At 37.5% G+C, this 22374-nt stretch overlaps 2 protein-coding genes across 2 annotated transcripts in view; both read right to left on the reverse strand.

Moving 5' to 3' along the window:
• Nucleotides 1-5033, reverse strand: part of LOC131984606 (solute carrier family 45 member 4) — a 68794-nt gene extending 63761 nt beyond the window's left edge. Inside the window, exons 1-2 of the mRNA XM_059349493.1 lie at nt 4898-5033; nt 3197-3272 (exon numbers count right to left, since the gene is read on the reverse strand). Coding sequence (XP_059205476.1) covers nt 3197-3218 — 22 coding nt within the window. The 5' untranslated portion in view covers nt 3219-3272; nt 4898-5033. The remainder of the gene's footprint in view (nt 1-3196; nt 3273-4897) is intronic.
• Nucleotides 5034-12369: 7336 nt separating this feature from the next.
• Nucleotides 12370-22374, reverse strand: part of dennd3a (DENN/MADD domain containing 3a) — a 29131-nt gene continuing 19126 nt past the window's right edge. The window contains exons 22-31 of the mRNA XM_059350468.1: nt 22128-22298; nt 21067-21196; nt 20598-20705; nt 18783-18880; nt 15960-16114; nt 15264-15330; nt 14986-15058; nt 14779-14897; nt 14282-14419; nt 12370-14113 (exon numbers count right to left, since the gene is read on the reverse strand). Coding sequence (XP_059206451.1) covers nt 13919-14113; nt 14282-14419; nt 14779-14897; nt 14986-15058; nt 15264-15330; nt 15960-16114; nt 18783-18880; nt 20598-20705; nt 21067-21196; nt 22128-22298 — 1254 coding nt within the window. The 3' untranslated portion in view covers nt 12370-13918. The remainder of the gene's footprint in view (nt 14114-14281; nt 14420-14778; nt 14898-14985; nt 15059-15263; nt 15331-15959; nt 16115-18782; nt 18881-20597; nt 20706-21066; nt 21197-22127; nt 22299-22374) is intronic.

Raw genomic sequence — 22374 nt, forward strand, 5'->3', positions numbered from 1 at the left:
CATATTACAGTTTGCCCAGTTGACATATAGTTAAATCCACTTTTCTTTTATCCATATTGGCTGAAACTGTATTTGCCTTTAAACTACAGGAGTTAAAGCCAAAAATGTAAACAAGATACAAATAAGAAACGACAGGAGAAGAGAGAGAGAGACAAGACAGAGTGGAGGAGAGCTGCCAGGAGAGCGAGCAAACAAAGTGGAAAGTCTCTATTCTTGGAAGACACTTTGTGTTATTGACAAACTCACTCACGTGTGTCCTCTAACTCAAAGCCAGGGCTAAATACAGTAAGGCCATCTGATATTGACTTTGATAACAGTCCTCCGCCACTAGAAAACCATCCAGTCAGGCATGAAGTGGAGCAGATCCACACACACACACACGCACACGCACACGCACAAACACACACAAACACACACACACACACACACACACACTTATTAAACCGCCAGTAAATCAAACCGTAACATGTTTCTGTTTTCGGAGACATCAATGTTAGTTGGCTCTCTAAAGAGGGAGTTCAAACAGGATTAATTTGCAGAACAATTAGCCCAAGTTAAGAAGTGAGGCGTGTTTTTTTATCCACCTAGAAAGTAAACAACCCACCAGACTTAAAGGTAAAGGTCGGGTCACATCTTTACACAGTTGACATTAACAATTTGCCTCAAAAATGTTGAATAAAACAAATATAAAGACAGGCATCTTGTTGTCTTTTCCCCTCAGCTGATGAAAACTTTGACTAAAAAAAAAGCATTTATAGCAGCAACAAGTGTATGTGTGTGTGTGTGTGTGTGTGTGTAAGATCTGGTGGAGATAAGGGGGGCTATTGATGGCATTGATGTAAGTGAGACGACAAACACACACACACATAAACACAGTCTTGCTCTCTGATCAGAGGTGGGAAAACGTACTTGCTCGATTCTTTCCCCTCTCTCTCTCAGGTTTGTGTACAGAAACTTCACAGCAGTAGGAAGTGGGTTATCTACACACAGGATCAGGGTTTGGAACACAAAGCCAGATCAGCTGTGTGTGTGTGTGTGTGTGTGTGTGTGTGTGTGTGTGTGTGTGTGTGTGTGTGTGTGTGTGTGTGTGTGTGTGTGACACAGAAAGGCCGTGAGAGCATGAAAGGGGCCGCAGTGTAACTTAAATTAATTGAGCCAAATGTTGGCTTTTGGACAATAAAGATAAGCTGTGTATCAAATCATTATTCAAAAAAATAAAGTCTTAAAAATGCTTAGACACAGGAGTTAGCATAGTATTCATGCGTTTCTGACATTTCATTGTAAGATATCAAAATAAGTGCTAAATTTATTTATTTCTTTAATATACAATACCTCTCGGATTAACGTCACGTACGATAGCGGAACTAACAACACTAATATTTTTTTTAAATGTTTTAAGAGGAGCACTTCCTCCACACAAATTGAGTTTCAAGAAAATTCCAAGGAACTCTCTTTAACACAATTAAAATGCCTTCATAGTGATGAAGATGGCGTATTCGAGTTGGACGGAATGCCAAAATGAGTTCGGTCATACTCCCCGTCAAGGCTTGACTCACAATAAAGGCATTTTAATTGCTTCAAATAGAGTTCCATAGAGTTTTCTTGTGATTTTTGGCAGCACTCCTTTGATTTTTTTATTTTTTTATTCCAGGTTGGGAGGCTCAGAGCAGAGGATTCACTGTCTGCTAGTGAGCAACGACAGCAGAAATGGAAATTTTAACCAAGATTTTGCACCATGATTAAAACCAAAAGACGATACATTTGAGGCTTTTTTTGTTGTTGTTGCCATTATTCTAAAATTGGTTTAAATTTAATTATGTTTGGCATTGAAACAGTCTTAAATCAAACTTGCATTAAGCTGCAAAAACCCTGAAAATTCTAGCTGGGCTCAGCTTTTGCCGACAACACAAAGTGAAACAAAGTTTCCAGCATGGAGCAGCATTAGCCAATCAGAAACATGAAGTATATTTCATCGATGGAAAAGTTGCTTATTTTGCAGATTTTATTTGTAATTGTGGCTTTTATCATCCAGTCCTGCCAGTAGAGAGTGAGGACTTAAATAGGGACATGGAGGTTGCATGATAAAGCATCTGAAATGTCTTTAAGGCAGGACACGTTCTTGTTTTAAAGCAACCTGCCAGTTGCATCGGCTCCCACTGAGACTCTCATGCTTCGTCGTGTGGTGTGGAAACCATTGAACAAACACATCTGGGGTTGCACTGAGTGTACTGCTGTTGGCTCATAGCACAGTACTCAACAGAAGCATAACAACATGCAGGAGCCAAGGAATTAAATAGCTTATATTTCAGTTGCAAACCTCAATCGCATCCTCATTAATGAGTGTGTTTGTGTGTGTTTTGTTGGGTGGATCTGAGACACTATAGGTATCTCTGTTAGAACAGTGTATGTAGTTATGATCTTACTTTGTTGTAAGTTGGGAGCAAAGGAAGCAATATTATTTACATCGTTTATGGAAATATACCCCAGTTCTGCATGCAAAGTATGAGAATATTTGTATGTTGGCAGCTGATCAAAAGCTCTGTGAATGTCAACATATGGTGGCATGTGCTGTGTTTGCACAACTTCTGAGAAAATGTACATTTAAGTTCATGAGTGTGTGTGTGTGCTCATGTGACTGTCTACTCGTGACCAGCTGCGTCTCGCTACACTTTGTTGGTAATAACCTGACGCTGACTCAGCACCAGTTGATAGTCAGCAAGTATTTAATAAAAGAGGAAGTCGACTGCTTTCACTTCAGCAGAACCGGCCGGTCTGCAGCATGCAACCTGAAACTCAGGCTGCATCGCAACATGTCGAAAGCACAGACAAAGAGATACTGATTTATTTTTTTTTAGGATGTATGATTGCGTTTGTGTGTGCCAATCCTGTCAGGTCGATCCAAGCCGAGACCGCCATCAGATCATTCTGCATGTCTATTTTTTGTATTGTTCTGCTCATAATGGTTGTGGGTTTTTTTTTTTTTTGCAGAATAAGAACACATTAGACTTGAAAGAAAATAGAGGAAGAACATCTGTTGGCTATTTGCATTTCTCTTTGGGACCTTTGTTATATTTTTGTGCAGATTGACTCGTCCAAACAGCAAAATAACACAGGGAAGACTTTTTAAATGCACTGCTAAGAGTGAATACAAATAAATTTGTACCATCTGCTAAGTGTTTCTGCATGTTAGACTCACCAAAAGGCCTTGAAAGCTTCATTAATGTCGTTGAGACGTTTGGTCCAGGCTGCAATTTAAAGCCCTGCAGTCGTACCTGAGCACACACAGAAAAACAAAGAGTTAACACTCAGCAAATCAGCTCAGAACACACAAACACAGTTAGTCAGCTTATACTGTACATTAGATCAATACAACGGCCGACCCTGCAGCAACATCAGCTCTTACTCTCACATGCACATGCATGAAAATAAATCAGGAGCTGTCAACAAACCAGCAAAACACGTAACGCAAAGTCTCTCTCTCTGCCTTTGCACCAGTAATGTGATGGAGCTGCAGCTTTCAGTCACAGAAATGTGTGTAGAATCCTTCGAATGCATCTCATAGAAAATGTGAATGAATAGTAGCAAATTAATGCACATTAAAAAGGTCCTGTAAGGAAAATAAAACATTACTTTTAAATGTTTTCTGGGAGAAAAAAAGGTGGAGGAGCTCAATGTTTATATCACTGCAGCAAACTTGTGTTATCATTTTAATCTGCAGTTATTTTCTAGATAAATCAATTTAATCGGTCCCTTTCCAGGCACTACCCAAGGTGATGCTTTGAAATTGCTTGTTTGTTTGTTTGTTTTTGTCCAACAGCCTGAAAGACTCAAAGACATTCAGGGTTCCTACGACTTTCCCACTGACAAATTCAAGCACTTTTCAAGCAATTTTTTTTACAGTTAATTTGCATATTTACACACAGTACATAAAGTATATGCAGTATATTCCACTTCACATTGAATTAGAGGTTAATGAGCTGTTAACAACCAACATTTGTTTTTGTGACAACGTCACAAAGTAGATTTGGCATCCTGTTTATCCATAATTTCAAGCACTTTGAATACACCACATTAAAATTCAAGTGTTTTCAAGGATTTCCAGCTTCTGAAGGAACCCAAAATATACCATTTCTGACCATTAAACACCAAGACAATCAGAAAATAATCTCATTTGAAAGGATACTTTAGCTTAAGAAACAACTTTACAGATAATACATTGATAAAATTCATGCTGACAAATTATCTTTCGATTAATCAACCAGTCTTTTCAGTCCTAAATGTCTTTTTTTTTCTTCAACAAGTCTTAACTGCAGGCTGGTGCCACCGACACCCGCAACATTTAAACGCACCAACGGCCATTGATAATGAAAACAATGATGATAACCATAGCAGGCAACTCCTCATACTTGCTTTTTTTGATTGACAAGCCCCAAAATCTAAAAATACTCTTAGCTGTGTTGTTTTGATCTCACCCAGAGTGACAGGTGTATAAACTGCTTCTCCCTTGTTAATTACAGAAGATTTAGTAAAGGAAATTAAGCTGTCAAAACTGCAGCACTGAGCCTCTTGTTTTTTTTTTTAACCTGTTTTTTATTTATTTAAACCATTCAGATATCCTAATTAAACACACTTTATAATGAGAGCAGACTAATTATGCAACCTGACCTGTGCCAGAGAGTCTGCACCACCAGTTTCTCCTCTATTTTTGTTTTTGACACAGGCCTACACAAACTACTGTAAATGCCTCCCCCTCCTCCTCCTCCTCCTCCTCCTCTCTCTGCAGCAGCAACCTGAGATGCTGTGTGTTCCGCCTGCCGGGGCAGACCAACCTCGGCTACAAAATGTTTAATATCCGTCCCCTCTCGTCGCCGGTGCTTTCACCGGACACGGAGCTCACCTCGCCGGGTCGTGTCAGCCGCTGGCTCCGTGTGTGTGTCCGCTGAGCGGTCGGACAGTCGCTCGGCTCTGCGGCAGCTTTTGTTGCATAGGTTGTCCGCTACTCCTGCAACTGCAGCCAGGGCTTTAAATACGCCTTTAAAGGAATAGCTGTCGGAAGAAGAGACGTAGCGCTGGCTTCCGTCGACGTCACGGCTAATTTGCATAAAGGGGCGGAGCCGCGGCGGTGGTATACAAAGAAGCTGAGTGGCTGATTTTCTTTTAAAGGTGAATACCGTAGAATAAAATAAAAAATACATATATGTACAGTCATGGAAAAAAATATGAGACCACCCTTGTTTTCTTTAATTTCTTTTTCATTTTAATGCCTGGTACAACTAAAGGTACATCTTTTTGGATAAATATGTTCGAGTTTGAGTTTATTTATTTAAAACAGGGACAATTTATATTAATGAACATATACATGTAAATATGCAAGATTATAGCCAACGGCTAATTTACATCTTTAGTCCCTTTGGCAGGTTGATGTCAATACCATAAGACAATAAAATCAATAAAACAACGGTAACAACAAGTAGAACAGTTGGTCTATAATGATATATAATGATAACAACAACATTTTCCATGGTTTTCTTAATAATAACCAAAATCATTATCAAGAAAACCACTGAATGGCTAGATATCAGCTCTAATGAGCTATTTTTGTTGATATTATCATATAAGTCCAAACATATCTGCCTTTAGTTGTACCAGGCATTAAAAGGAACAAGAAATTGAAGAAAACAATGATGGTCTAATATTTTTTTCCATGACTGTAGTTGTTGAAAGAGACCATGTATATTTACTCAAATGCATTTCTTTTCTTCTTTTTTTCTCCCAAACTAATTTTTCTTTTGGTGTTTTCTCCTTTGTAAACAGTACTTTCTGAAATTGTTTTTAAGCATACATGACAAAAACAATGTAAAAAAAGTCCAAAAAAGAGTAGCTGAAAAAAACAAGAAGCTGCCAGACAAAAAAAAACATACAGTCCTAATGGCATTTTATAAAATAGTTACTATTAGATAAAGACTAGTATTTCGTAATCAACGTAAGTAAGATTAAAAGAAAAAAAGGGGGGGGGGGGGAATTGACTGATACTAGATTTTTGTGGCAGATATTGATACTATATATATATATATATAGTAATATAGTGTACTCTATATGCATGTAGCATTACTGTCACGGTTCTATTTATGTTAAAACCTACAAGCAGAATGAGCTAAGGAGTTGTTTGCTGTTTCATGTTGTTGATGCCAGCTCTACTTTGCTGCAGTGATTTTGAGTACTTATCCCAGTGTTGAATGACATTATAGGGTTAACATCGCTGACGGCTGCTTTTTGTTTCTCTTTCTGTGCTGCTTGCCAGCAGATTGCAAGTCAGAGTCTGCTGGACGAACTTTGAGAAGATGACATACAGTTTTTTTTGGTGCATATTGAACATTTATTCCAATACAATAAAGCCTTGTGGGATGGAGCAGAGGATGACTTTCAGCAATGTAATATCAGGCGTCTCGCCTATCGGGCCACAAGGTCTGACTCTGCATTAAATCTTGGCAGGACTAGTCTATCTGGAATCAAACGAGTGCTGCTGGTGCAACTGGATAAAAGAGCAGCTAAAGAGCACCTGATAACACTTCAGAAATATTGGGCCAATATTTGTGAAGAGATGGGCACACCCAAAACATGTGACTTGATGAGGCAGGAGCTTGTCAACACTCACAACATTGGTTTATATCAAGATAAATTTGACAAAGTCTGAGTTTTACTCAACTACAATTTTGAGGTACTTGATTATATTGATTTTATTGTAATTTATTCCTCTTCTCTTCAATATTTCAGGGTAATGTTGTATATATTGGTTACTCTATACATTCAAAACAACCCACCACATAAGACAGATTTTACAACATTCAAATGGAACAAATAATTTTAAAGTAACTAATAAAAGCAAGAACAAAACAAAACAAAACAAAACAAAACAAAACAAAACAAAACAAAACAAAACAAAACAAAACAAAACAAAACAAAACAAAACAAAACACAGAGAGGCATGACTATAAAAATGACCTGCAGCAGGGGTATGATGGGACATAATAACAACATTTACACATGTGGAGCACATGTGACCACATGTGTTTTTGGAACAAAAACGTGATCACATGTGCTCCACATGTGTTTTTTCTGTAAGGGAAGAAGGTTAAGGCTGAGTTAAGCTCAGTATCTTTGTCTAAATATGACAAGTGTTTGTGTGTGTGTGTGTGTGTGCGTGTGTGTGTGTGTGTGTGTGTGTGTGTGTGTGTGTGTGTGTGTGTGTGTGTGTGTGTGTGTGTGTGTGTGTTTGTAGCAGATGATGATAACAACAATTATTTTGATACCAAATCAAAGTACTAAGTACATAAGCTTATGATCTGAATAATTATTCCACCATTGTTTTGTTGTGTTTTTGTGTTTTGTTTTACTTCTTCACTATTTGGGATCACACAGTTTCCCGTGCTATATGTAAAAAAAACTAAAAAAACAACAACAACAACAACAACAACTAATACCTGCATTTTTGTCCTGTTCAGTAAACCTTTTAAACCCTACCACGAAGAACAGTATTGAAGTTGTAACTCCTCCCTTAACGAACTTTCAACATCCAATAACAGAAGTTTAAATCGAGATATTTGGGATTTTGGGAGGGGTAGTTCTGCATAACAAGTTCAGCTAAAGATGGCCCAGGGCCGAACAAAACCAAAACAAATCCTCATTCAACACAGGGATTGATTTAATATACTAATAGCCATTAATGTGTATAAACAATCCCCAATGACTAAAATATGTGTATTATTTTCAGATCATTAAACAAAGTCACGTGTGTGTGTCAACCTTTTTCTTCTTTTTTCCCCCTATTTTTTATCTATTTGAGTAAAAATGAATACTGAGCTGGATTAACCCTTTCCCTATTTCCTTATCTTGCATTTTGTATATACTGTATTAGTTAGGAATAGTCAGAGTTTTTGGCGATTAAATTAAGCACTAATATATTTAGTAATGTAACATTTAACACTATTTAAACCAAAGTAGCCTCTTTTTTCAATTTAATGAATGCAATTGGGTCTCTGGAACTAAAAAAAAAGAGTTGAATGATTAATCAATTATCCAAAGTTTTGCTGATAAATTTTCTGTCAATCAATTACTGATTGTTTCTGCTCTACAACAAATCACAAATCCTTCATAGAAAGCACCACAGAATAAACAGCTGATAAAGTGTGTGTGTGTGTGTGTGTGTGTGTGTGTGTGTGTGTGTGTGTGTGTGTGTGTGTGTGTACACATAGCAATTCAGAAATTATGTTCATTCGTGAAACTTCTTTAGCACTTAAAGAGGATTTGTAAATTGTTAAGTAAACTCAACACAAATTCCATAAATTCCATAAATGCAACAGATCCATTAGACTGCTGAGGTCAAATACCAAGTGCCTCCAATAAGGACAAAACATACAAATGTGTTTATGCTGTCACTGTGGAAGTCACTTGGTGCTCTCCTTTGCTTTTTGAAGACAGATATTGTGAACAACTGGTTTGGGCAGTTGTTTAAATTCTGCTGAAACATGACTGCAGCTCTGGCTGGTGCAGTAAACCGGCTTCACTGCTGAAGTTCACCCATACTTACAGCTCTGACAGAGGTCGGCCAGGTCCTGTCCCTGCTGGCTAGGTCAAAAAGACACCTGAGTTTCTTATTCTGGCTCGAGTTGTGCTCATGTGTGATTATCTGGGAAACAAATTCACCAAAACTTACAGGTGCATCTCAATAAATTAGAATATCATGCAAAAGTCAATTTCCAGTAGTTCAAGTCAAAGATCCCCAACCAAGTATTGGGTGCATATAAATGGACATACTTCTCAGAGGCCAACATTTCCATATTAAACATACTTTTAAAAATTCTTCTTTTTTTCTTCTTCATTAAATGTAAGCCATGATCATTATAATTAGAAGAAATTGAATATATTAAGACATGAAATGTTTCATTCTGTGAGAAATTGATCTATATAATGTGTTATTTCCACTTTTTGAATTGAATAACTGACATAAAATGTTTTTATCATACAATTTTATCATCATCATATTCTAATATATTGAGATGCACATGCATTCAACATATTGTGAATGATTTTTTATTTATTTATCAGGATCTAAGATAAAATCGTATCATTTCCTCATTCTGTGTTTCTTTCTGCTTCTCTTTTGCATGGCCATCCAAACAGATAACATAATTTGATATCTGAAGTCTAATTTGAGAAGGAACTGATATCAAAACACAGACAGAAACAGAAGAAATATGTTTTTCTGCGCATCCAGTGTCATGGAATGTGTAGAACTGTGAAAACAGCTGCTTTTCTACACTTACAATAGATTTAAAACATAAACACCCAAAATGATCATCATCATCCGAAGTTAAAGATCTGCCTGATGTCGAGACACGTAATAATTTGAATGCTCTCTATCATTTGCTTTGCCCTGCAGGGTGTTCTTCTACTATCCTGTTTACCAGTCTGTCATAACATGCATGGACAAGAAACCAAAAAACAAGGTCATGTTATCTGCAGTAAGTTTAATGTTGTAGGAATGTAGTAAAGTGTGACTGCATGTCCAAGGGATGACACAATGATTGGTGAGAATTGAGGGGAATTAAAGATTCATATCCTCAGTAGGCATGAAAAAAAACTTAGAAACAAAGGTAAGGAGGTTTTCGAGAGACAAAAGGCATTGATTTTTTTTTTAGTGTTTTCATTTATTGACAGCAAGAAAAACACTTTCTTTGTGGAATTATACTGCAGAGTTACGGTTTCAAGCCTTTTTAAGTTGCAGCACAAACAGCGATTGTGTTTTTTGTCCTCTTAAATCGAGCTCCTGCTTCCTATAAGTACACATTTATGGATTAAAAAGGGAACTGATTAAGAGCTGCAGGAGACACAGAAAAAGGGACTTATCTTCCCCTGCAGCCTAAACCATGAGAGGACCTTCGTGGTGAGAGATTAACAGCTGCTTATGGCTTTATGTAACGCAACAACAATGTCCGGCACACACACATACATCCAAACACATAAACACACAGATTTACAGGAATAAATCTGCACAGAGCTGCACATGCAGAATTTAAAGGGGATGGAAGTTTTAGTTAGGCTTTGAGGTGAAAACAACCTGACCGGCTCCACAGAGAGGTCAAAGGTCATCAAAAAGGTCATTCAAAGAGCAGCAGCCCTGCAGGGAGTCAGTGTTTTGCTAAAAAAACAACAACACATGAGCAAGGTCGACCAAGTCTGTTCAAACTTTATCCTATTATCCTTCTTCACATATGTATTGAAAGTCGAAAAAAATCTGTATCTATAATCTATCATATCATAAAACCATGTGACAAAGGCCTGTGCTCTATTTAACCCTCTTTTGTCACTTTAGCATATAATCCTTTAAGGCTATTAAGGACAAAAACTTCCAAAAACTTTGATAAAAACATTATATATAAATATTTTCTCCCAGTTTTTTGGGTTTAATCTTTTAATTAACTTTCTCCTGATCAAAACTACCAAATATTTAAACATTTTTGTCATTTTAACCCTTTAAAAAAGCCTGATCCCAGCAGCCATTACTGCTCTAAACAAAAGAGCACGATGAGAACAGAGTGTAATGTATATTTGCCATGTAATGTTTATCTGTCAGGTGTTGTGTGATGTCACTGCTGATCGTCTTTGTTATTTGTTAATGTTCATATGTACAGTGCTGTGAAAATGAATTTCCCCCTGGGGACAACAAATCTAATCTAATCTAATCTAAATGCTTGATTACATGATGTCACTGCTGCTTTTTATGGGGGTAAAAAAACACAAAAAATATTTTACTTTCCATATAATAAATGATGGGGGGCTTGGGCTTTTTTTTTTAAATCACAGTCGTGAATATGTTAAAGATTAGCAACACTGATTTTGATGCGTCGTTCATTTTGTTTAGTGTCAGATTTTAAAATCTTCTACACTTTAAGGCCATTGAGGACAAAAATGTCCACTTCCAAAAACTGTTACAAAAAATATATTTTTTTATAGTATTTAAAATTTTAATTTTAATTTTATAAATGTTGCCATGTTTTTAAATCACAATCTTCCATCCCATTAGAAAAAATGGGTCTATATCTGAATCTGAAAATTATTGTCAAAATAAAAGCTAAAAAATGACCCATTCAGACAAAAATGTCCCTATTCATACCAGAGGCTTAACACCTGGTTAAATAAAACTTTTACTGTACCATACATCAGTATGCACTGCTCAGCCAGAGTCGACTCTCACAATAAAAAGCATCTTTTTAAATTGTGAGGGGCAAACAGCTGAAGTAAGATAGGTGCGTCAAATCCTATCAGAGCCAATACTGACCTTTGTGTTCTTGAGATTGTTGTCACTTTCTGTTTGTGGATGTCTGTCAGACAGTTTGTCAACAGGGTACACACCCTGCTGCAGCCATAGATCATTTCTTTTGTGCAAAGTCACTTTATTTATACGACAATTATAAAAATAACAGGAGTTTGACCAAAGTGCTTTCAAGTCGAGGTTCTGCCTCAAAACAGGTAAAAAAATATTCAAGAATTAGAGTGTACACAAAAAACAATATTGTATTGTTGTACTACTTATGTAATAAAATACAGCAAAAAGAAAGGAGAAAGTAAGACTAAAAGTTCAACAGGATACAAACTAAATCTTTTCTGGTTCCATGCTTTTTAAATGTGAGTAATTGCTGCTTTTATTTGTCATGCTTGAATCAAAACTGAATATTTGGGGTTTGGAATGATGGTTGGATGAAATTAAAAACAAATAGATACAGATTAAAATTTAGAGGATGCAACCTTGGCCTTTTGGGAATCTTAGAGGGCTTTCGTCATAATTTTCTAACCTCTTATAGACAAGGCAGGTTCTGATGTGTGAAACTGAACTTCTATCTGTTCCGACTTTAACTTCACTTGGTATCAAACAGCACCATCTTCTGGTGAACTCTGGAAAGTGCAACACCATGGGGATTGAGTTAAGTTTTCAACTGGAAATCTACTGGAAATCATTTGCATACATAGAGCATGTGGACCTGGGATGGGCACAGTAATAAATGAATGCCATAAAACACGAGATGTTTGTTAGATTGTAAAACGTTGCATAGAACAGTGGTCCCGCATTTTTGGCTTGTGATCCTTTAAAAATGAAGCAGCATCTGCTCGTGAGCCTTCCTCGCTAGTTACGTAATGTCTTTTCTAGTACTTTTCCACCAGTTTTATTTGAATAATTTTAAGGGAGGTAAAATTTTCCAAAGAAAAAGTCAGAGAAACATCTGAAAAGTTACCCAACTCTGGAAACAGAATACACTGAAACTTGCTTTGGTTTTAAAATAAAGACAAAGTGAAGACTTCCTTTATAAAATGTAAATTTACTTTGTTCACTGTTGGTTAAATATTATAAAATCTTGGAGATATTACACAGTTTCATATGAAGTCTTGTCTGCATCATCACCAGTTTAGTTTACATAAGTTATGTACTTTATGCTCACATTCACCAGTTATATACAGTGTATAAATACATGTAAAAGATAAGTTGAACCTTTGAATGAACCTCAGGAATGTTAAAACAAAAACATTTGTTAAACAGGAGACAAACATATGTGTCTTTACTCTTAAACTTATTGATTGTTCAGAAGTCCCAGATATTTTAAAGGAAAAAAAGGGAAATGAGAAAACTTCAGTCTGTTCTGTTTCACTCCAAATAAAAAGGCACAGAACGCAAATGTCTACAGATTATAAACACATATTAACATTTGAGATTCAAATTGAGATTCGGCCTTTTCAATGAAAATGATAAATAACTATAATGCAAATTTAACGTGCATTTTATAGCCAGGAACTTAGATTTGACCTTTAACTCTTCTGTCAATCTATAACTAAAAGCAGCTTTACCTGTTAAAACCAACCACCTGGTTATACAGGTAAAACTACTCCTGCAGGGAAATAAATAGAGAAGAATGTAGAAAACAGGTTTAACAATGAGGTAAGTATTTAAAAAAGAAATATAACCAGAGGGAAACAATTTGAGGTTGCTCCATAATATGTGTTTTTATCAGGTTCCAGTTATTGCAAACTTGTTTCCCTTGATCTGCTCTGAAACATACAGCACATGTTGCTGTATTGCATGTCAGGGATCACTCTCCACCGCCCATTTAAGCAGAACTTTAATAAAAACAAACATGTTCTTTCCCGTGTGATGGTGAAATTTCCAATCACACATTTTGTTTTCAGGGTAGTTTGACTCCTCTGAGCTGCACAAGCGCAGCTGGAGACGAGGCTCAGTCACACAATGTTCTCACATAATACTAGTGTGATCACACTTTATATAAAAAAGGGTGCGGCATTAAATAAAGTATGCTATGACAATACAAAAAAAATATGTATAAACCTTCATTAAAGTGAAGCACTTTGGATAAAAAAATATCCAGCACTTGTGCCCATTTTTTTTGTTTTTTTTCAGTCTTAATTCGTCCTTCATGTTCCTAAAAAATAACGTGTTAGTACTTTTAGAATTTCTAACTGCAGGTCCCCGCTTCATGGCAGGTGGGAGAAGCTGCTCAGCTGGTGACACTTTATGTAAACCTGTTGTTTCACACGACCGCCACGTGATTCCTTCACATGTCTGAGATGCAAGTCGAGGCTGTGATTTACTCTTTTCCTTGCTGATTTTCCAGCGTAGTTCACAGGAAGTCCAGAGTAGTTTAAACAGAGTGATGGCGTTAAAAGTGGAGTTTGTGATTCTGACGAAGGAAATACACCCCATCTGCATGTGTATGATCCTTATAGTGTTGTGTAGTTGTGGACTGTGAGGTGTTATTCACTAAGTTTGAGAAGAAGTGTGTTGGATTAGAATTGCATATTCAACTCAGGGCTCCAACTTCAAACTGAGTCCTCCTCCAGACTGTCCGTAGCTCTACTCCACCTTCCAGATGGCGATCTTTCCATCGAGTTTGCCAGCTCCGCTGAGGACATACCGATCCTCCGCAGAGCAGAGCGCCGTCACCTTGTCGCTGTGGCCGTGAAGCTCCTTCAGGACCTGGTGGCGTTCTGTTTCCAGGATGTAAATCTTCCCTTTGGTAGAGCTGCGGCCCACACCGCCAACCCACACCTAGAGAGAGAAAAAAAGAGAGATAATGTGGTTTTACATCATGTCACAGATAGATAGATAGATAGATAGATAGATAGATAGATAGATAGATAGGATAGATAAGATAGATAAGATAGATAAGATAGATATTAAAGTGTTATGTATGTGTGTGCAGTCCTGTATATTAACCTGGTTTTTAACTTTAATCATGCAGTAACATCCGCTGCAGTCCTGCAGAGCCACGCGGTGATACGGTTTGGTGGTGTCCTTAATGTGCCAAATACACACTTCTGCTGAGTCTGCACAAACACTCCACAGCTCCTCCGCCTGACACACACACGCACACAAACATCAAAGCAAATCAATACATAGCAACTCAACAACTTAACAGCATCAGATTTATATGAATACATTCATGTGAAGATACTTTTTTTTGTTATATGGTAAAAACAACACAAAAACACAACTTAAAAATACGGTTTTATTAAAGGGAGAAAGAGGGCTTAGATGTGTTTCTTTTCATTCTAGTTCTAGGACCGTGCTGCTCCTCTTTCAGACACACAGACACACACAGACACAAACAGACACACACACACACACACACACAAAGGAAAAGGGTCACATTCAAATACAGTAAAACACTAAAACACAACAATATAGAGATAATAACATAGTGTGTGTGGTACCTCTGGTAGCAGCAGTATAGAGCTGAATGTGGCTGTGGATCCTTTTTGCTGCTCTGGTAGACTCAGACGATGTTTCAATGAACCGGTCCTCCACACCTCCATTATATTGTCCCTGGAGCCTGGAGAGAAAGGCAGACAAATTCAGGTTTTACGATCACCTCTTAAGTTTCCTGTTTTAATGCTCCAGAGAAATTGTGAGAAACTCACAGCACCACAGCGTCCCGTTACAGCTGAAGACGGACTGCAGAAGGTCACACGAGAGGCGAAAGTGTCTCTTCGCCTGGGTAGTAAGTGACACAAAGATCATGATTATGAACTGAAAACCTTTGGTTTGAAACAGGGAAATAACAGAATTAACTAACTGTCAATTCAAGATTATTTTTTGTCATACTGACCCTCTATGACAGTATACATGCATATGCATACTGTTTTATTCAGTCCTTGAATTATAGAATAATATCACAGATTGTTGGTTTGAAACTGACCTGCAGTGTGGAGACGTCCCACACCATGATGCTCCCCTCTGCGCTGCAGGAGTACGCCACCTTCTGGCTGAAGGACATTTGAACATTTTACATGTCACTCTGATGCAGGATTAATTTACACATACATGTCACAAGGACTGAACACATCTCTCAGCTTAGTTAACCCCTCTGAACCCCAAGCAGTTATGGGGCACTTTTTTCAGTTTCATTCATGGCTTTTCAATTGACCCAACAACCGCAGAATTAAGGATATTGTAGGCTTGTAGTTCATTCTTGTTTATTTTAAACTTTGATTTGGTTACCATTCCTGATGAAAATATTCATTAGACATGATTTGTTCAATGATGGTTGGAATTTAAAAAATATGATTCTAATTCCTATTTCTTCACAGTTTCTGGCTATTAAAAATGCGGTAATTTTGGTGATTTTTGTAAAAGAAAACACAGGGGGTTAAATATAAATTAATTCACCAGCATGAGAGTTCATAAACAATATTGCAGAAAGTGTGAAGAAAAACTGCATTTCATAAAAATAGTGTGCTGAGGTTGAAAAGACAAAGCAGAGGCACTTCCATCAAAAATAGAAAGAGTGAAATACTTGGTGAAATATACTTAAGTCATCAACAGTGTGTGTTTGTGTGTGTGTGTGTGTGTGTGTGTGTGTGTGTGTGTGTGTGTGTCTGTGTGTGCGCGTTACCCGTATTTGTCCGTGTCAAGTGCCAGTCCGGTGACCTCTGCCCTGTGTTCAGTCAGCTGTCTGTTACAGACCATGGCCACCATGCTGATGATGTAGATAACGGAGTCCTCGGAGCCCATCCAGACCTGGTCCTTATCAACTCCCAGCATGCAGTTCTGAAAGAACAAAGAGAAAGACAGAAAGATATGTCACTGATCAAGAGTCAAAATATGGAAGTATTCAGGGTTAATTCTTGAATGAGTAGACTCTTACTTATTTTAAATAAGGAGACAGGGATATAGAGTCCACACACTAAACATCATTTTGGTGGAAAAATAAATATATGTTCATGGAAGCATTATCTAGTATTTCTCTGTCTTTTACATGTTCTTCTGTCCAGCACCTACTAGTTTTAGGCTTTTGTAAACTTTGTGATGGAGGAGAGGCTGTTGAGAGGGGGGAAACATAAGGCCTCACAAGTAGCTTTCAAACTACATATTATGAGTTAATTTATTAGCAATTACTCAAATAATTACCGAGTTATGAGAGAGAAACCATTTCGATAACTGAATAAACACTTTAGTTATTCTTCTACAAAAAAGAGGACTAAGAGGAGTTGGTGCTTTTCTTCATCTTATCTTAAATTGATTATGTCTGGGTTTTGGACTGCTGGTGAGACAAACCAAAACATTCAAAGACATCCTGTTGGTAAACTGTGACTAACATTTTTCTTCAGTGGCTGAGATAGGCATAATGGTAAGCATTATATTGGGGTAGGGTTAAAGTGAAATCCCTGAGAGTTTAGTGTGGGAGGAAATTCATTGTGCAATACTTCTCCACTAGGTGGTAGCATTGTCTTATAATCTACACTTTGCTACCAAACACACTGTTATCTTACATATCTTAGTACATCTCACATCAGTCTAAAGATTCAAAGTTAAGAAAAGGGACCAAGTGTGCACACATCCAAACAAAACTGTTCAGGTAGAGGAGAAAAAAGTATTAAGTGTAGGACACAAAGGAGCTCTGCACACTTTTAGAAACCAAAAAGTTTATTTCTTATTTCCTCTTTTTAAGGCGTGTGAGGTGAAGTCTTCCTCAAAAAAAGAGAAAAGCCTGAGGAAGATCTAACTGATAGAAACACAATGTATCTTGTAGTTGTTGTTGTTTCAAAAATGTAACACTGAAAGAAAAAGACAGAGTCAAACAAAAACAGGAAAAAATACAGATTTAAAAATAGGAGTTTCCCCCAAACTTCCCCTGTTATTTTCTCATCAATTGCTAGTTTTACAATTTGTCACGCTTCAAGTAACTGATGTAGAAGTAAGAACATGGTTCAGAAGTTAATGCACAACCTCATAGTGAACCGTGAGCAAATATTATGGTTGAGTCTAAAGAAAACACACTCACACAGACACACACACACACTAACAGGTTAACATACTTCATGTGACTGTGACCTGCATGCCTGTAGTGGAGGTCAGTGATTAGCACAGAACCTAAAAACGTAACACTCATCCTTAACTTAATTTACCTTGAACGCTCTCCGAAACGCTTTAAGGCATCCCGTTTTCACTTGTTTTTTATTTTCTTATGCAAGTCAATGTTTGCACAGATGATGTTTTGGTCTTAAGGGGAATGAAAACTATTCAAAACACACTGTGCACTCCTTAAAAACATGTACTTACAAGTCTGAAGATAATACTGACACTGTTTGATGTGAAGCATACGGGAAAAAACCCTGAGGAGAACAGTTTTATCTGTATCTGATGTTAGTGCCATGCACGTGCTGCTGATTCTGTCCACTGATGTCGAGACGACAAAGTGCTGTCAGTTAGTGATGGGACAACTACGAAAAAAATCATGTTCACTTCAACATTAAGGAATCCAACAGCTTTAGCTACATTTTAGATAAATATTGGAAAGCAGTCTGTGTTGATGCTCATGCTAAGTCTATTTTTACTGCTTCACAATAAAATATTTTAAATATATATAACATACTGGAGGACTTTTATTCTGAAGAATATATAGGAAGTCAAATGTGTTAATCACCAAAAAAAGAACTTTGTTAGTGGCTATTCTGCATTAAAACAAATCTACTGTTAATACAGTACAAGCAGAAAAAGCCACAGTGAGATATTATATTAAATAGTCCATTTATAGTCCTGAGCTTGCTTTACGCCAGGAAACGTATTATTGTTTTTATTTAAACAATGCCAAAGTTCTCAAGAGCATCAGTGTTTCCTGTTGTATTGATTCAGATTGTCCATAAACTTTGTCAAAATCAAATACAGTCTAAAGATTGGGAAAAAGAGATATCAACTAAAATAACTGAGGATGTGTGGCTCTTAGAAACTCAGACTTGAGCTCTATTGAAATTTAATTTACTTCCATTTTCCCGTAGAAATATCAAGGCTCTGCATAACATTCACTTCCTGAACAAGTAGAGCAAGTGAAGTAAGATAAGCCTCCTTAATTTGCACCTGTGAAATTTTTCATTCATAATTCCATTCACAGCCTCCATCATTTTCAGATGGGGAAAAGGCAGAAAAAAGGCAGAAAAAAAAGAAAAAAAAACTTGCGAAAACGAGTTAAAAAAAAAAATTACAACCTTAAAATCACCAAGATGCAAAACTGCTTAGAACTAATATTATCACCTGTTTGGCGTAGTACGGTAGGTAATGTGCAGTAGAATATTTACTTGACAAATCACAGACATGGTGGATTTCCATGGGGTTAATACAGTCCCATGCAACTAGGGCTTTGAAAAGAGATTTTTGATGGAAAAATCTGGTTCAATTTTGTCAAAATAAGTGTGTGCAGTGTGTCTTTTCTTTTCTTTACCAGTTTTGCATTCCCAACATGGCACGTGTGTGTGAGGGACCAGCTGGAAGCATCAAACACCATCACCTTCCCCCCGCTCACAGACACCCATAGCTGACCTGAAACACACACACACACACACAGTATTTATCAGTTATTTCTCCACACCTTATCTCAAGCTTATGACCTACAGCAGCCTGTGTTTACTCTTCCAGGAGGCCAAGAAGGAGATTTGAATTTCAAGCAACAGTTTGAATAGAAACACTTCATATTCAAAACTATTTTTCTGCTGTGTGACTCCACCCAGGCTTTACCTAACGGTCAGATTTCCTCCAACGTATTCTGTGCTATTTAAAGACATCGCTGGTGGAAAGAAAAAGAAAGTAACTTCCTGTATTTCATAGGAGGAGCAGCACCGAGGGACAGTGGGACATAGGGAGGAAGGAGAGAGTAATAGAGAGAAGTGGAGAGGAGAGAGGGAGAAAGAGAGAGGGGAGAGAAGTGGGAGTGAACTGGCCATACGCCAGGAACTCAATTCAGTGACCTATATTCAAACCAGAGAGGCAGAGAGAGGCAGGGAGGGAGGATCTGAATAGCCAGATTTGTTCCTTTCACCAACAGAAATGTGAGAGCTGACTGCTATAGAAGAACTGAACAGAGTCTGTATATGTGGCCATCACTGTTAGTATGAGTGTGCACGAGTGTGTTAGTGCTGGGGGTCAGTCTGCCACCAGCCGGGCATCTAAGTGGCCCCAGATGGTCGGTCCACTGAAGGCTTTGTAGTTCTTTTTAAGCTCTCGGTCTTCCTGCCACGTAATGCGCCAGTCAGTCTCCTACAGCATAATAAAGTCACAGCATTGTACACAAAGGCTCAACAACAGTAAACAAGGCCTGTGTTTTAGGGTCAGATATAACCACTTCCTGATGGGTGACACATTCAAAGAAAAACAAATTATGAGTCCTTGTAAAGCTGCCGGACCAGCTTCAGCTTTCTAAAAACTCAACTGCAGGGATAAATACTTTTAGATATCTCATTTGGTGTTTTTATCATGTAGGGGTGTGCACAATTTTGCTGTTAATCATTTATTTTAGCTATACTGAAGTGCAATTACTTTTTTTTTTTTTACTTATTAAGTTTTACTATTCATATAGCTGCAATTGTGTCATGTTAAATGTGGTTGTCATGTTTTATCGTTTTTTAAAGCACTAATGGAGGGGCACCCGTAATCTCATTGTATTTAATATATAATGACAATAAAACTTTCTATCCTATTCTATTCACCGTGTAACACATTATAATTCCCAGATCTCCAATAAGTGTTCAAATTTCTTGAAATCCAGTCACTCTTTGGGTCGTCGTTGGAAGTTTCTGCACTCATTTATTGAGGGTTTCCTTTAAATTGTTGCTGGTGGATATATTTTATTATCAGGAACAAATAAAGCCACAAGTACAGAAGTCCCAAGAGGCAAGTGAGAAAAATTCAGATTATAATTTTCAAAGTCTGACCTAATTTTTTTCTCTCTGAATCGATTTTTAAAGGCTAAATTGTATATCTTTCATAAACTGGCTTCCTTTTTGCGTAGTACTACAAAAGGAAAGAAGGATGTGTTGTTGTGAAACTTTATATGCAGCTTTATGTGATCTGTCACTTTGATCACTGACATGTGGGAGTGAAACAGAGTGAGTGAGCAAGGGGAAGGTGATGACAAAGCAAAGGTCATGTGTAAATTAGCCAGCCAGTGTATTGGCTAGTGTGTTGGCGTCACAGAGAGATGACACATGTCACTGCAGTGATAAGAAGAAGAGTGAAGGGATTACTTGGCTGCAGTTTGTACCTGGTGTGTATAGAAGAACATCTACAGCCTGAGGTGCAGCAAGCTCCAGCGAGGGGTTGATTTTGTGCTTCAGCGTCTCTGCAGTTGTTTTGGGAACCATCATCGGCACTGGAGACACACAAACCACCGTTAAAGAGAGGTAACTAACATTTTACAGGTGGTGAATTCACAAGCATGCACTGAAACTCCCCCAAACAACCGTAAAACTCTCCCCACAACCTCTGATGAGTCATTAGGTACTAAAGACCACATAACATTTCCGAATGATCTCAAACCAGTCCTAACTGAGAGTCTTTAGTATGCAAACAGCAACCATAACAAAGTCATTAACCACAGCTTGCATTAATTGTGTTTTTAGTGTATCAGAGAAGCAATCAAACTAAATCAAAGAAAACTGAATTCATGAAACTTTCCATGTTAATGTACTGGGTGGTAAAAGTAGACAATCAGCAACAATAATCATCACCACCTTCCATCTTGATGCGGTCAAAGTGAGCCAGCTTGGACGCAGCGTAGATGGCCTTACTGCTCTGGAGGCTGCCCACTACTGCGTCCATCAGCAAGGCGTTGGTCAGAGCCTGCTGCATGTACTGAGGGTCCTGGAGACAGAGAGACATTTACACTTACAGTTAAACCTGACACGTAGCATCTTTGCTTCACAAATAAAAAAGGAGATAATATGTACAAGAAAAAAATCTATATGCATTTGGATGCATGTCTACAATAATTAACGTTCACCAAATTATGTCTCTTAATATGCAAGTGCTATTTTTTCCAATGGACATCATGTCTTGTAACATTAGATTTTATATGTTTGCTTCTTGAAAAAGATTATTAAAAATGATGAAATAATTTTTTTTAAAAAGAGCATTTAAAGTCAAAGTGTTGTGTCCTCTACAATTATAAATAAATCATATAATATACATTTTATTGTATACATAAATTAATATATATATATATATATTTTTATTTTTTTTACTTTATTTGTTATTTATATATATTCAAGCAAGGCTAGAAAAATAGATTTTATGGTGTGAATTATAGTATGGATTCACTTATAAATATAAATATTATAGTTTGTCTTAATTATTTGGTGTTTCTTGACAATATGCAGGCTGCATATCTATCCTGTCAGACAAGCTGGATGTACAGTTATAATATATTTGACTACAGCCAATTAAACAAAATGTGAGAGACAGTAATATCGCCTGGTTTCACAAAGGAAACCCTCCTCTTGTTGAACTGTATTAACTGAATTTATGTTCGTGTATGCCTCTGGGAATTTCAACCACACCTACCACAGGTCACTGAAGTTCACAATGACTGACATGCATGCATGCACACACACATACATGCACACACACAGAAACCAAGATAAGGACATATGAGTCATGAAGACTCATAATTACTCATCAAATTATCTTTCTTTTCATTAATTTATTCCTCTCTTCTGGTTCCCCTTCTCTCACCCACATGTACAGTAAACACTCATACTGGCACACACACATGCACTCTGAGTAACAGCTTTACCTTGTGTTGGTCAGCCATGTTGCGCCCAGCCCACATCTCTTTGACCATCAGATTCCATAGCTCAGTCTCTGTTTTCAAATTGGCCTCAAACGCTTCCTTTCTGCCCCGAACGCGCAACTTCAGACTGGGGATTCGCAGCAGCAGGAATGGAGCCGAGGACACTTTCACCTCCTGCAGGAAAAGAAAAGGAAGAAGGTCAGGATGCAGGTTGCAAGATTAAACCTGGTGCTGTGGCGACCAGCTTGCA

This window comes from Centropristis striata, chromosome 14 (genome assembly GCF_030273125.1).
Source record: "Centropristis striata isolate RG_2023a ecotype Rhode Island chromosome 14, C.striata_1.0, whole genome shotgun sequence".
Lineage (NCBI taxonomy): Eukaryota > Metazoa > Chordata > Actinopteri > Perciformes > Serranidae > Centropristis > Centropristis striata.